The 15,670-nt window shown below is 36.9% G+C and overlaps 1 protein-coding gene across 1 annotated transcript in view; it reads right to left on the bottom strand.

Moving 5' to 3' along the window:
* Positions 1-15,670, bottom strand: part of TMEM245 (transmembrane protein 245) — a 76,955-nt gene that overhangs the window by 44,142 nt on the left and 17,143 nt on the right. The window contains exons 7-10 of the mRNA XM_035895471.1: positions 5,569-5,673; positions 4,196-4,278; positions 2,030-2,120; positions 1,128-1,226 (exon numbers count right to left, since the gene is read on the bottom strand). Of these exons, the coding sequence (XP_035751364.1) occupies positions 1,128-1,226; positions 2,030-2,120; positions 4,196-4,278; positions 5,569-5,673 (378 nt within the window). The remainder of the gene's footprint in view (positions 1-1,127; positions 1,227-2,029; positions 2,121-4,195; positions 4,279-5,568; positions 5,674-15,670) is intronic.

Below are 15,670 nucleotides of genomic sequence, written 5' to 3'. Positions count from 1 at the left end.
CCTCACAGCACTCCCTCAAATAACAGCCGCAGGAAAGAAATCGTGTAACGCAATGAAGACAGATGCAACCTGTGCTGCACGCTGCAGCAACAAAAGGACTGCTGCCGCACATGTAGTGACACAGAGCCCTGCTGAATGATGCTGTGCTACGGACCATCGGACACACAGGCCACAACAGTAAAAGCAACAGGTTTATCAGTATAAGTGTATCAAAAGTAGGTGCTTTTCCTGGTCAAGCATTTAACACTGAATACTCCCAAGTGCTTAAGGCCAGGAAAACCTATTGCAGAAACATCTTTAATTTCTCCTCACTGGTTCCAAATTCCTCCATAGCATCGTGTTATGTCTCTGCATGCTCTTCTACAGCATTGTTTTGTCAGAAAAAGAAACTCATTCTGTGCCCTTCTATTTTGACTGCTACATTGAAACTCTTATGTCTTTTAATACAGAGATCTTCTTGGAACTTTAGAGGTACTTTAAAAATGACTGTGGAAAGAAAAGTGTTACTATGCTATAATTGCAATTATTTAAATATACAGAAGTACTTCAGGGGTATGACTTCTGGATTTTGATATTTCTGTTGCACCATGGCTAATGAATTGCTTTTTCGTTTAAAAGGCAAACAGCACTGAGAGAATGAAAATTACTTAACTCTTAGGAACTTGTCAAGATTCAGCGTGCAGGACTCATTGTAGGAAGACTAGTTCAGTTGGCAAAAATGCATTGTAAGAAACTTAGTTCTCAAAATTTCAAATTAATAGAAGTTACACGAATCACGCGGAATACCAGTTTCCTTTTCTTAACCCCTCAAGATCACGAAAATTCAACAGAAAGCTTTAAACTATGGAATACTAAATGTAAAAAGTGAGCAAAAAGTAAATCAAATGGCATAGATAAAATGACACAAAACTACTTATGTGAAGGACACAGCTCTGGCTGTGCTCAAACTGTGACTGTAGAATGATCTATCTTACACACCTGAAATTTTTACCAACTTTTTATTATTATGACCTTTACTCGTCATTCCAACTTTTTGCTAATCTCTTTCTCACAAATGCATACTTAGCATAATTATCTCAAGCACTAAGTGATAGTTGATATAAATACTATTGAAATAAGTTACTCACCTTCACAAACCAAGAGTGATAAAGCCTGTCCCAGAGCTCCAGCACTTGTTTTTCAATCACAGCGGTATTATTCACTTTTTCTCCTAAAATCTTATGGAGCTAAAACATACAGAAATCTTTTGTTATACAGGACAGAATGAAGCTGGCACCTACTGATGAATCGGATACTGGCACCAAGCTAGATGAATCACCTAAGACTGTCAGTAAAGGCATGGCTCAAACCCAAATGATTAGAAAAGCTGAGTATCAGTATGGAATACACACTTCAGACAACATGGTTCACAACATGAAGGTTTTGTCTGTGAAGAAACATTCTGCTGCACTAAGCTGAGGACTTCTTTCTGCGCTGTAAAACCAATGCCGTCTCTGAAATGCTTAATCCAAAATCCTCGATCATCTTTAGAGTAAATATTTCATATAGTTTGAGATGTGTGTTAGATATCAAAATGTATAAATAAGAATCTCGGCAAATTCTCCTCAAGAAAGTTAACTTAAATAAATTACAATTTTAAAAATTTCCAATCTACCACACTCAGCCCACACAGAATTTAGAATACTGGTGGGGGATGGGAATTAAGTCTACACTGTCTACAAGTACAGGTAAAGCCAAATGAAAAAAGGTTACTCATCTTTATTTGATGCATTTTCACTGGCAATCTTATTAAAATGATGACAGATTTTTCAGCTCTTAAAAATAAATACTCCTTTAAGCAGAAGAGACTACTGGAATCACTCCCACCCTTCCTTCAACTCACAAACTAGAGAGTTGAAAGAATAGATCTGTCAACAAAAGGGTTAACCACACAGAAAAGAATCGCTGACAAAAATATTTTTATTTCTTTTTATTTTTACAAAATACAAGAAATGAGAACATTAAAAAAGGTGGGGAAGCTCACTCTTACCTTATGTGTAATCCATTCTCGGCCATATTGGTATACATTATTAGCTGCTGAATTGAGTGCCTTCTGAATAACCTGGGCTTCTGGGAGCCAGCTAGTTTTTTTTTTAAAGAAGGAAAACAAAGTTAACTGCTACATATTTTACCCATTTCATCACACCCAAAACACGTTACAAATTAACAGTTTGCAACAACAACAAACAGTTACAGTTAAATACATATAAACTTACTACAACTAGAGTATTTCCTTCTCCATATCAAGGAACAGACTTTCTCATAAGCAAAGCACAATTAAATCTAGGGCATGTCATTGCATTTGGAATTCTCCAAGGTTCCCAAAATCTTATTTAAATTGGTATCTCAACTTTTTCAAGAGAGACCTGCTGTTCAATCAAATACTGTATGAAGCAGTCTCGTCTAGCTGCAAAGACAACCTTATGAATTACAAGCTGAATGTAAAATGTTAACAGAGCTTCCCTGAAAAAGCGACCAGACAAAGCAAAGGGTTTGGGCACCAGTTATTTCCCCACCAAGCTAACTGCTCATGCGTTTCTTCAGGGATTCACGTCACTTTCAAGCAATGGACCTACGGAGTTGCCAGCATTCCAACACTTGTGAATACAGGGCACACATTCTCTGCTTTGATTTTCTTTGTACATCTTGATTCAATGGCACACGTTGGAGCCTTTCCAAAACAAGCAAGCGTTCAGGAAATAAAACTGCTGCATTTGTCCACCTGACTGAAGATCAACGTGAAAGCTTTTCTGTCTGTATAACCCTTCAGAAATGTTCTACACTGGAATTCCAAGACAATTCAGTCACTCACATAATGTGAGCATCGAGCTCTGACAGGTGGTGGAACTCAATGGATTTGGCAAGAGGTATACTTACTCCTAACAAATTGGAAGATAGCGGTTTGGATGCTTCAAATTTGGATGCAAACACTGGAAGTAAAAATTTTAGCTAGAATTCTGTTAACTGCTCAACTAGTACTCCAGTACTTCCATTATGTGAATAAAATTCTGACAGTCAAATTTCCATTTTCATTAATCCTACTTATTTCCATCTTATGGCAAAATGGAAAGGCCAAACAACACAAGAGATGCCATGAAGGAATCAACAAACACATTTTTAAGTGCTTTCTGTTCTCTTGATTACTTAAGTATTGCTAAAGCACATATTACTATAGCATTTATTAACTATACAATTTTAGTTCTGGTCTTGAAAATTTCTCTTGCTTTTATAATACAGCATGCACTTTCAATCCTGTTAAACCATCACCACTTTCATTTAGAAAGTGCCCTCAAGAAAAGTCAATCATTCTTGTCCAGGAGACAAATCTTTTTTCCTGGCAAGTGCCTGGACTCACCTTTACTCAATGTCTGTTTAGCTGCAGCAGAACAAAAGCATACCAGAATATCTGCTCCCCTCAAAATCACACTCTTTAGTCTTACCTATTCCCTCTCTGCTGTTCATGCAATCACTTCTTTGCTCACCAGCATACCCTTGGTTTTCTCTATATGCATTTCTCTCAAAATCTTCTCTCTCCCTTAATATTTGCCTTGGTGTTTGCTTTAATTGTTACACAGACCATATCTTACAAACTTCCCACTGCGTACACTACACACATCTACTCTTAATAGGAACAGCCCTTCCCTGCTGATTCATACCAAATTCTCCCCCTACACCATTCTTCCCAGCCTTGAACTCTTCTTCAGTTCACTCCAAAAACATTTTCTTCAATTCCTATTTCCTCAAAGGCATTCTGCAGCCAGCTCTCCACACTGAAAAAATAATTCAGCTCTCATCTCGCAACCTTCTACAGAGAGCATTCTTTGCTATTACTCTTCTCTCACAGGTAAAAGGGAAGCTAATATTGACCTCTTCGTTCTCTGCACTAATGCAAGTTTCCCTCCAGACCTGTAACTACAGAAGTTTATACAGCTGTCCTCCACCAAAGCCTAACCAGTTCTCAAATGAGATACCACACTGGCAGTCCTCCAGAGTAATGCATAAACACTACTGCTGCCTTTAGCTTTTACATCTGCCTGCAACAGGCACTCCCATTTCTGTTCATCTAGGGGAGTTTTTAAATTAAAATATATGCATAAGAGCACCTGGAAGCTTGTTCATCCACCCTATACTATTCGCTTAACTTCAGCATTCTTACTTTGCCCATTCTGGGTGACTGGCTACTGTCTCATTGATCAAGCTGCTTGTGACTTGAATCATGTGAACACTCTCTTGATGTACCTAAATTAAATACAGAGAGGAGAAATGTTATGTAATGCAAACTACAACTCTTCCTGCATTCAGAGAGGCTTTTTTTTGTGGGTGTGGGGGGTGGCTGGAGGGGTGGCCAGTTTGTATATTTAAAGAATAATTCTTCCAATGCAGACAACCCATTATGAAGAATGAAGTGCCCTTAACCCAAAAAAGCAGTCAATATTATAATCATCAGTCTGTTCTGACAATTTTGGTCACACACTCTGTGATTAGTAATAGCAAATGGAAATTTAAACCTTAGCTCATCAGCGCAAAAAATTCTGACAATACAGCAGTGCTGTCAAAGGAAGTATTAAATACAAAGCACAGTTTCAGATATACCTTTTTAAGCCAAGGATCAAAGAAATGTAAAAACCAATGAATGCTCAGCTCTAACATGACCAACCATGCAATGAAGTGTCTCACCAAATTAATTCTTCAATAAGAATGATAAAAGATGCCTTTTATAAATATCTTAATATTCCTTTTATTACTATAAGGAAGCTTTAGGCAGGAATGTTTGCACAACTTCTAAAGCTTTCAATTTTAAGTACTCAACATTATATAAGCCTACATTTTGGAAAAAGGAGATTGACATCAGAACTCACTGATTTTTGTTCTGTAACTGTATTACAGTCAAACATTCAATCTCCATTGACTGTTTCAAGTATGAACACAGCTCCATTAAAAAAAAAAGAGGGGGGCGAAAAAAAGTACATGAGTGACCTCTTCTGGTGAGCAAAAAAAAAAACCCCAACCACAAACCAAAAATCAATTTCAGAGAACATGTGATCATGAATCTTAGCACATTTAAACTTAGAACAGGATACCATGAGGTTATTGCAGGCAATTACACAAACAAATTGACAAATACCCCTTAAGCATTTTGCAAATATGTTTCTGATGCAAGGTAAATTAAAAAGAAAAAATTCTAAGTGGCTCTGCCATTGACAAGAAAAGTGTAACAGGATGCAAAAAAAAAAAAAAATCTGTTTCTGTAATATATAAGCTAGTAATTCTTTTACTAGAATAGATTTCATATTTCCAGATGTCTATATATTAGTTTTTTCATATATGTAAATAAACGTATAAATACAAATAAATATATAGTTTTTTACATATAAGAAGTCTTGGAATGGTAACATGCTCAACTGCAGAGCATTTAGCTGCTAAATTTTTAAAAAAATTCTTTAAGCTACACAATTTTGCATAAATATCAGTAACTTTCATTTAGCATTTAAAATGAGCTCTATGATTACATTCCTTAGTGCACTGTACCTTTGCAGTAAGGAGCAGGGCTAGCAGAAGGGTTCCTATCACTAGCAAAAATATTATGAAAATGCTGATTATTTTATCTAGCATTTTCTCCAACCACACGATCATCTGTGCAGAAAAAAGAAAAAACAAATCATAGCATATAAATCAATCTTTAATGAAAGCAATGCTATATGCTATATGCCAGTATTATTTTTATTTACAATCAGAGTGCAAAATCAGGCTCTAATCAAACAGCATTTATGCCCAAGCTTGGAGATGAACAATTAACAAGCGATGTTAGCATGATTAAGGTCATGGTATGACACATGATTTTGCAAACAACATTTACACATTACCACAAAACACAGCAAGCTCTCTGCAAAGCAAGCAATAATTCAACATTTACTTACTAGACCTAAAGAAGCTAGCATTCATGTCAGCTATGAACCTAGATACTTGTCTCTGTTTCTTGTCCTTCAGCAACTTGAAAACTTACAGATACTATCTGCACAGAACTTGGAAGGTATCAAGGTACACTGTGAAGTACAACCGTGACTTTCAAATTTGAATAGCTAATAGCCATCTAAACAACACATGGGGTCTTTCTGCAAGTAACCAAATTTTTAAAGCTGCACATCACCTTCTGAACTGAAATGGGGCTGGAGGTTTTCTACATTATTGAAGGATGCTCAGCATTAAACATGCATCAGCTAAACCTACCGATACGGGAAAAAGGCGTGTATGTTGCTCTGTTGGTTTATGGAAAGGCCCATCCTATACATGTCCACAAACAAATAATGATACCGCTTAAGATTAGAGAAATTCGGGTACGTCATTTAAAATAATAAAACTGCTCAGCCATGTGACTATGCAGAGTGCTCTAGAACAGTGCAAGCTGAGCTTCATCTGATACACAAATTGCCTGTTTACATAAAAAGCTGTGAAAGCCCATGCAAGTATGACCAAATAAATTTTTATAGCTTCTACGGTTCAAATACCAAGGCTATTTCTACTCCATCTGGCATTACTGCAGGAAAAAGCAGCAGCAGTAGTACAGCTGTAAAATTTGTGATTTAAAAGAATTGAGGTCAAAGCCAACGTACAGTAGATTAAAGTATTTCCAAGTGTGTACCAGTTATATATTCAGTGATTAGGCTGGTAACTTTTTAGTTAGAGATCTTACAAACCTAATAATACACTTGCTGATAGTTTACATTAGTTCTTTCTTCATTATTTACCCTGTCCCTACATGTGAAATTGGCCCTGGAACAAATAACTTCTACAGACTGCTGTATGATGACTGAATTGGTTAACACTGAAGTTACATCTCCAATTTGAAAAAAAAAAAAAAAATCTGAGCAGGTAATGTACATTAAGCAATTATCTTTAAACTTTTTTAAACTTTAAAAAGTTCTTTTACAACCAGCTCCTTGCTTGATCTAAATTAACACAAGGATTATATTCAGCATTTTAGAACTGCTGTTCAAGATGATGAAGAAAACTGGAAGAAAGCAAAATCCTTTTAAAACAAACAAGTGTTGAGCCAGCAAGTTTTTGTAACAAAATCTGCACTATATTATGACCTGCAGAAAGGAAATCAGAGAACCTGAAAGAATCTGCAAAATCTTTTGTCTTGGGTATTTTTAACATTTTTCGGCATTGCTGAAGTATTTCAGCCATCAGAAATGCCTTGCCAGTGCTAAAGGGAGGTTACCTGCCTGCAGCAGCACTGCAGCTTTCTGAAAAACTCTGAGTAGCCTCTATGTGGGGCTGTGACCTCTTTGGAAGCAAGACTGAAAACAGGATTTGCTGTGCCCTTCCAAGCCTCACATACATCTAAGGATTACGCAAGAGAAGCAAGAAATAGAAGTCCCTGTTTTAAAGGTCAGAAAGAAAAAGTATCACTGAAAAAACACTGGATAGCCAGGGGATGGAAATTTTATAGCATGGACTTCAAAAGGAAGCTGTTAAAAATTAAAGCTGACCTTGTTCTTTCTTAGTTAACAAAGTTCAAACTAATTGCTATTGACTTTCTAAGTTAGAGATAAAAAGAAATCCACTAGTCTCTCTTACATACCACACCTTTAACAGACTCACTGAATCCAAAAAAATGGACGTACTGTCAGAGACTTCCAAAAATGCTAGCCTCAATGATTGTGTGAGAGGTATCCAGTATATGAGATCTCAGCACAGCTGAAGCTGTATGCTGTAGGTGTTTTACCATGGTAGCAACTACTGGAAGATCAGGCTCCAAAAGATAAGGATGAGTACTCTGTCTGAAATGGAACATGACCAACAGGGGATCTTTTCTTGACGCTCCTTACTGTGGGTTGGAGTAGACCTACACTGCCATTGAGGTGCGGCTGCAGCACGGGTAAAGCCTGAATTACCTTTAATCTAGTTAGTAAAGTAATGGCAGCACTGATGTTGTACCAGTACAGGCAGCAGCCTCAGGCATCCAATCCCACCTTGTGTTTATTTACTTGGGCAGGTAGCCCAAGCAAGACAGATGAAAGCCAACTCTGGTGTGCCTACAGGTACTGCAATTAACATCTCCCACCACAGCCTTAAGGAGATCCAAGTTATACAACTGGTACAGACAAATCACAGGAGAAGACTGAATTGGATTGAGTACTGTAGAAGTAAAGCAGATGCACAACATGCATTTAGGGCTATATTTGCTCCCTCTCCTAATTTGCTTACTATTAAACCTCCCTTCCTTCCTCTACATTTACCCACAATACTCCTTAGGAAGCACTCACCTTTGCACACTCATGCTAAGTAACGCATAGGTGCTACGTTACTGCAGGTAAGCGAGACTGTTAAATCCCTGTGTGCTTGTACTTACCACTGAATATCACGTCCAGACTTCGTTCTTACCCCAGCCCTGTCAGACCTCTCTTTATATCCCTCCTGTAAACCACGGGCATGCACACAAAGACAAACATGTACTGACTAAACACTAGTTACTAGCCAGAGATCATGAAGTTTTTAATTCAGTTCCAAGCTTCTAATCTAAACGTTAGTCAACAGCAGGAAGCTGATGCTGCCACGACATCCATAAATACGCAAAGGTAAAGGAAAGCCAGGCTCCTAAGCTACAGAAGGTCACACTTGTAAAACCAAACTGAAATGTTACTGATTTGTGATAGACTATCCACAAAAAAACCCCCACAAACTATCCTCAATTGTCACAGTTTTTAAGGGAAAGGGATAAAGTTTTTTTTTAATTTTTAAAATACAGCTCACTGTAGAAAACAAGTTTTTAAGATGAGTTGCATTCTGTTAAAACGCTTCTCAATAATTTGCAAGTACTCCCTGCTTTCAACTTTTGGGTGATCATGCAAACCATATTACACCGAGCTGCAGTAGAACTACAGCACATGCTTAACAATCAAGAATCTAGACAGGTTCTCCATGTTATGCAGCAAGATACATCATCTATGAATTCAGTTTTTCGCACGTTTCACGCTGCATAGCCATCAGAACACTAGTTTTTCTAGTACATTTTATCTACTGCATTACCCACACAGTGAAGAATATCTGAACATCTACTTCATTTTCAATTAAACTTACACAAAATTACCAAAAAGGACTAGCATTACCCACACAGTGAAGAATATCTGAACATCATTTCAATTAAACTTACACGAAATTACCAAAAAGGACTATTTTTTTTTTTCTTTAAACAGCTTCACTATCTGTCGGGATTTTTTCCAAGTTATTTCTTAAACTTGTTGACATTTCCCTCTAGTTCAGTTAACGTTGGGAGGATATCATCTTATTAATATCATCTGATGAGAATAAGGGGAAGCCTGTAAGCTAAGGACACATCTCAGGGTTACATTGAAATGAGCCAGATAAGTAGTTCAGTTAGAAAAGATAGAGAACAGTCCATATGATGTCTCAAGTCTTCCCATACCAGTGTCCCTCCAACAGCAACAATAGAATTTAGCAATTCTTTCCAAAGACTCTTGCTATAGACAATGTTATAAAGAACAATCATGCTAGCCCAACTGAATCTATTCTATATTTTGGGCTACATATACCATGTTAAACTATGTGATTATATACTACTCTTGTTTGGCAAAAAAAAAAAAAAAAAAAAAAAAAAAGTTTCAAGCAGCTCTTTCACAGAAGCTCTTAGAATAGGAAGATGAAAACTAAGGTTTATCACTAGAAGCCATAACCAACCATCACTTACAACTGCCATCTCTAGCTGGTGTGGTTTTAGTTTCTTGGTGGATTATCAGAAATGTATCTTTATGTTCTCACAAGTACTTCCTTTTAAAGACAGGCAAAAAGGAAAAAGGGGCAAAGGAAGCAACCTTTTAACTGCCTCCTGTGTTCTGTATTACAAACCTCCTCCTTTCCTTGCCTCTGGTAGAGTGTGTTTTTATTAAAATGTAATTATTCAAAAAAAGAGAAAAAAAAAACAACAACAAAACAAACCCGCAAGAACCCGATACAGTTTGCACAGTATTTTTTATCCTTTTTTTTCAATCTTGATTATAGTATTACTACTACTTGCTCATGCACAGGAGTCAGCACTGCTGGTAACACTATTGGACTTTCAGGATCTCTTCTTGTGAAACGGTAAAGTAAAACAGTAGTTTTCTAAAAGAGCTCCTAGGAACTAAAAACCAAAAAACCAACTCTGTTAAAAAACTATATCCACAGGGTTTTGCCCAATAATGCATATCTCTAAACTAAAATCCAGACATTTTAGAGTTCAAAGTAACTAAAATGAAATTATTTTTGGAACTTACCGATATTAAGGAAAAAAATTATCTTCATATATGAATTTTCAAACAAACAAATGACAAACTGAGACATAAAAAAAGTAGTTGAGACTAAGCTTTCACCTGTGGCTCACTGAACTCAGCTCTTCACCTAAACTGTGCTAACAAACCAATACCTAATAAAAAAATTTTATGAAGGGTTATGGTTGCATATATTTACTGATCTTAAGTCACTCACATAGCACAAACATTTCAAAGCCAGGAAATAAAAAAGTAAATTTAAAACAACCAAACTATATTCAAGGGCAAAAGAACATTCAAAATCTGCCCTCTTAGTGGCCAATTACAACTGAATCATAAAGCAAGCAACCCTGTCCTCTTGTTCAGAAATGCAGGCCCCCCATCATATAACCCTGAGCTCACCAATTAAATACTGAAGACCAAACTTTCCAAATTCATTATAGCTGCTCAGCCTGGACACTACATGACGCATTATTCCTCACCTGCCACCCACAGCAGATACCAGCTGTGCAGCCCCATTTCACTGTTTACAAGAACTTTTTAGAGAGTTGTGCCAGTGCCCCCATGGCCTCCACGCTCTACTCTGTTCTGCTTGTTTCCAACAGCATTCAACTGTATTTAAGGTGTCTTTCACAACATGCAAGGCAGATCTATGGTTTCTATTGTAATAGCTACTGAATGGAAAGGATAGGTTGTTGTTTATAAAACCACAGTAACCATTCTGACTCTCCCACTAATACTGAAGTGGTAAGAGATGATAAAAGTTGCTGCTGGAAGCACAACCCATTTCCATATACGGTATTTGATTTTTTTTCTTTCACTTAATTACTTGGTTTTCATGGTTTTTGTCACCTACTAGATTTTCACCTTTAAAACTCCGAGGTCCTGCAGATGTACACATGCTACAGCTCTGCGCTTATCCAAAGCAACGACACTGCCCAAGTCCCCGAGAGGTATCACTGCATTGAGGAGTTGTCCAGATTTCAGTCACGGATGAGGCCAAACATGGACTGAATCAGTGTTAACTTCTTGTGAGATGACAGTTCCCCAAGGAACAATAGTTAACTCTAGTTGACTAAGATGAGCCATGGGAACCGAGGAGTGCATTTCTTAGAAAACACATCATGCGCTTCTAAAAGCCACACAAAAGAAAAAAAAAAATTATAGCAATACCAACTGCTTTAATTATGTTTTTAAAATTTTTTTACTAGCCCTCACTTCCCTTAAGATCATCATTAGATTCAGCAGTTCCGAGACCATGAGTATTCTCATTTGACTCCTGCTACACTGAATACCACGGAGCAGAACAGGCCAGTCTGGCACTTCAGAAGTATAAGACTTCAGACTGCCTGAAGCCAATCAATGCACTATATCTGCAAGCACTTACATTCACAGCTTTACAACTGTGCTGCACCCTCACCACTGCCATGTTAATTCAGTTAACTGATGCTTTCTCCCAGCAGAGAACAGCTCTCCAGTCCAGGAGAGAACTGGTTTTGTTATGCGTACAAGTGGGGACCAGGTGGAGATCAACTGTTTTTAAATAAAAGTACCCCTAAATCAAACGACTGCTTGAAAGGCTAATGCAATATTCTGCTGTACAAAACATTTAACTACGTGCATTCATTTTAGTAGAAGACAAGATCAGGTAGAATTATATGACCTTCAGTAGCTTATATCAAGAGCTGGAAAAGAGACATTTGGAAGAAAAAACTAAGAAGCAAGGCATGTTAAGGAGTGTTCATGCTGCAAAAAAAAAAAAAAAAAAAAAAAGAAAAAAAAGCAACAAACCTCCCCAAAACCACAGAATCCATTAGTTGGAATCACAATTTTTCTGTTTATTTACCTTCTTATTAAGCCAGTGCCACAGCTTGTCAGTGGCAGGGGGAGATGGAAGAAAAGGGAAAAAAAGACAAGAACACAGTGGAAAATTATTGAAAAATGCAGTAATAGAGAGGGGGAAAAAAGCAATGAGAGGCAGGCAAAGTCATCCACAGAATGAAAATGAAATTGTTCCAGACACAAAGGTAAACTGCAATAGGAAGAAAAGATCATAACAACTTCTAATGCAAGAATCCAGAATTTACTATTAACATGCATTTTTTGAAACAAAGAGGGATATAACAAATAAGAACAACTTTAATGATATTAACAGAGCTATCAGCATAATCTGGGCAATTCCAGTTTAATTATACTAGGAACATTTCGGATTTCATAGCAGGACTTGTAAAAGTACTCTGAGAAGGGCACTTTACTGAAATACCAACACTTCATGAGATACTTGTTTATTGCATTAATATGCCCATTCGGGCAGTTTCCTATGTATTTGAAAACACCCCTATTATGTCAACTACTGTTAAACAAAGTTTGTATGGTTTTTAGTACCACATTCATATTACAACATTCACATTCAATGGCACAGTATCAAATACATAATTAAATCTGATATACACACAACAGCAAATTGTAGATCAAATAAATAGTTCTATCAGTTGTGCAGAAGGCTCTTTGCACTTCTCAAAAGTCAATTTCTCCTTTTGTACTACAGCTATTTTTCTTTACTAATTCTCACCCACATTGCTCAAGTACACCCACTTTAGGACCTAGTCTATGTAGGACTATAATCTGAATTCCAGACATTAGTAATCAGTTAGCAGCATAATCACAATAGTGAAAAGCTTTAATGTTATTATTCATCTATGTTAGAGGTTAAGATCAAGTAAGTAAAGTTTGTTTCTCCCTGAAAAGAAGATCATTGAATGCTCAATAAATCTAGCTTTTTCACCAGTTGCCAGAAATTATATTAGCTCCCAGTGAAAACAAAATGTAAGTACAGCTCAAGCTAACAAAAATCTCAGTATGTTAATTAAGTTGTATCAGAAGCAAGAAGCAGATTTACAAAGAAACATGAACATCAGGAAACATGAAAATAAAATATGTCACAAAGGACCCACTTTTTACTAGCTTTTGCTACTCATGAAAAGAATTACAGTAATGGAAAGCAATGACAAAGCTTCAAAAGCCTCAAATTGACACTGTAGAATTTGTTTCTATTTTACCTCTTCATCTATGGTATAATTTATTGTCAGAAAAAGATAAAGATGTTTACTGAATCAGCAACATACTTCTGCCTTTGACTTTACTTCTGCATACTGAAACCCACTATACATTAGGTTCAGTTTGGAAAAAGCATAGATCTCAAGGCCGTAGTTCTCTGCTTTGCAACTCCAATACAACAAAAGCTAGAACTAGAGTCTTTGGTATTTTTCTGCAATTTCAGCCTCCTGGAATTCAATGATAAACACAATAACTAGGAAATAACATTATATGTCAAAGATACCAATCATTTTTTAATTAATGTTTAATATCTGGGAGGCTCTACATGCCTACTATCTTACCAATAGTGATGTTTGAGTAGTTCTACAAGTGTAATCAATCTACATTTAAAAACAGGCTACAGCTTAATTCTAATCTTCAAGTCATTCAAAACTAATACAGCTACAGCCACTTTTCCAGTATTTTATTGGAAAACTATATAAGATCTTACACGTCTATGGAAGTGTTTCCTAGAATAATGTTAGAGATTCTGCCTGTTTTCTGTACTTGCCTTAACTACGTGCTAAACTTGGTACCAGAAGAACCACACCTTGACTTTACCCAAAGTCCAAGCAATCTATTACAGTCCTCCATATATAAAATTCTAGTACGCTGTACCTAGAAAAAGCATATAACTACATGATTCACTGAAGTCTACTAGAAAGCATGCATGCAAAATACTAGTTCATTTTAATTAGTAAAAGTCTAGTGCATGCAGTTGAGCAACTGCCTATGCTGCTGAACTCCTTCACAAACTAATAAAAATAAAACTACAGTCACCATATTAAAAGACAACAGTCATCTTAAAAAAATTATCAGTGAGGCAAATGATTAGTTCTTGACTGTTGATAAGAACATGCATGATACCACATCTATTTAGTTTTAAGATGACTTGATGGATGACAACAGAAACCCCCCTACTCTTTCCTCCAGGAAGTCTCTCCTACCCGAACTGCTGCATCTGTTGGCTCCGTGGGGCAAATGCACAACCAGGGACTAAAGAATACAGTAAGGATATCCTATTTCCATAGTCCATGCTGAAAGCAGGCCTGCACATACAGGCATAGCCTGACCTACTATTTAAAAAGAAAATGAAAAGGAATGCCCTACTTTTTTTCCTCTTGATCAGAACTTCTCTTCAGTTCAAATTTGTCTGCATTTCCAAGATAACCAGTGGCTGATGAGCAGTGGGGAAGAAAAAGAGCAGTTCTTTTCCTACTGCTTTTATTTAAGAAACAGACCTACTCAGTAAAGCTCAAAGATTTGCATGCATGAGCAGTACTCTCCTATAATTTCTCACAACAGGTTATTTTCCGGAAACTAGCCTCCTAAACAGTGTTTGGGAGAAAAAGACATGCCACTCTAAGATGTCTTCCTCATCCTCACTACCTTTTACCTAAAACTGGAATTATCTCCTAATTGGGCATACCACTTTAGGAAGACCAAGTAATACCACTAGGTATTTGTGTGAAACAGACCTTGTCAATGGCTTGTTGTACTTAGCCAAGAGCCCAAACGTGACCTGATGCTGAGATTCAGCCTCCAGTTACCTTGGTATAGAAAAACGAAAACCAAAGTAAACAAACAAACAAACAAACAAAAAAAAAATCACTAAATACCTTCAGCTCCCAGGAAAAGAAAATACAAATAAGATATAAAAAAATTAAACATCTAATTGCAAAGGAAATGATCCTTCAGTCTTGGTTTCTCTCACACACACACAAAAGGTAAGCCATAACTAACAATTTACTCCATGATTCTGTTTTGTGTTTGCATATTTTTACTTCCTCTTCAACAGTGCCTGCTGAAGCCAAAATGTTTCGTAATCTAACTTAAATACAGCTCATCCATCCCTTCCAAAAAAACTTGCAAGGATGTCATTTTCATTCCTCTCCTTACCCTGTCCCCACAAAAATCACTATTGCCAATATCCTATGGCATTGCTTCCCAAATTCTCAGAGATAAGATGCATCCATGATCCTACAATGCAAATAATGAGCATATCCAGTAGAACTTAAAAGATATGAAAGCATTAGTGTGATAAGTATTGGAAGACCACATATAATTCCAGCCACCTATGATAAAGCCAGGTGAACTGTAATTAGAATAGGCACAAACAAGGACAAGAGAATCATGCAGAGTATTGAGTATCCTTCTTATAATGGCTAGAAGAGCTTGAATTGCTTTAATACACACAGCACACTCAGAAGGAATATGACTGTCATCTAAAAAAATGGGGGGGGGGGGGGGGGGGAGGTGGAGAA

The sequence above is a fragment of the Egretta garzetta genome, unplaced genomic scaffold (genome assembly GCF_000687185.1).
Source record: "Egretta garzetta isolate BGI_Z169 unplaced genomic scaffold, ASM68718v1 scaffold405, whole genome shotgun sequence".
Lineage (NCBI taxonomy): Eukaryota > Metazoa > Chordata > Aves > Pelecaniformes > Ardeidae > Egretta > Egretta garzetta.
The sequence above is the reverse complement of the archived record's forward strand: the minus strand, read 5'-3'. Positions and strand labels throughout refer to the sequence as shown.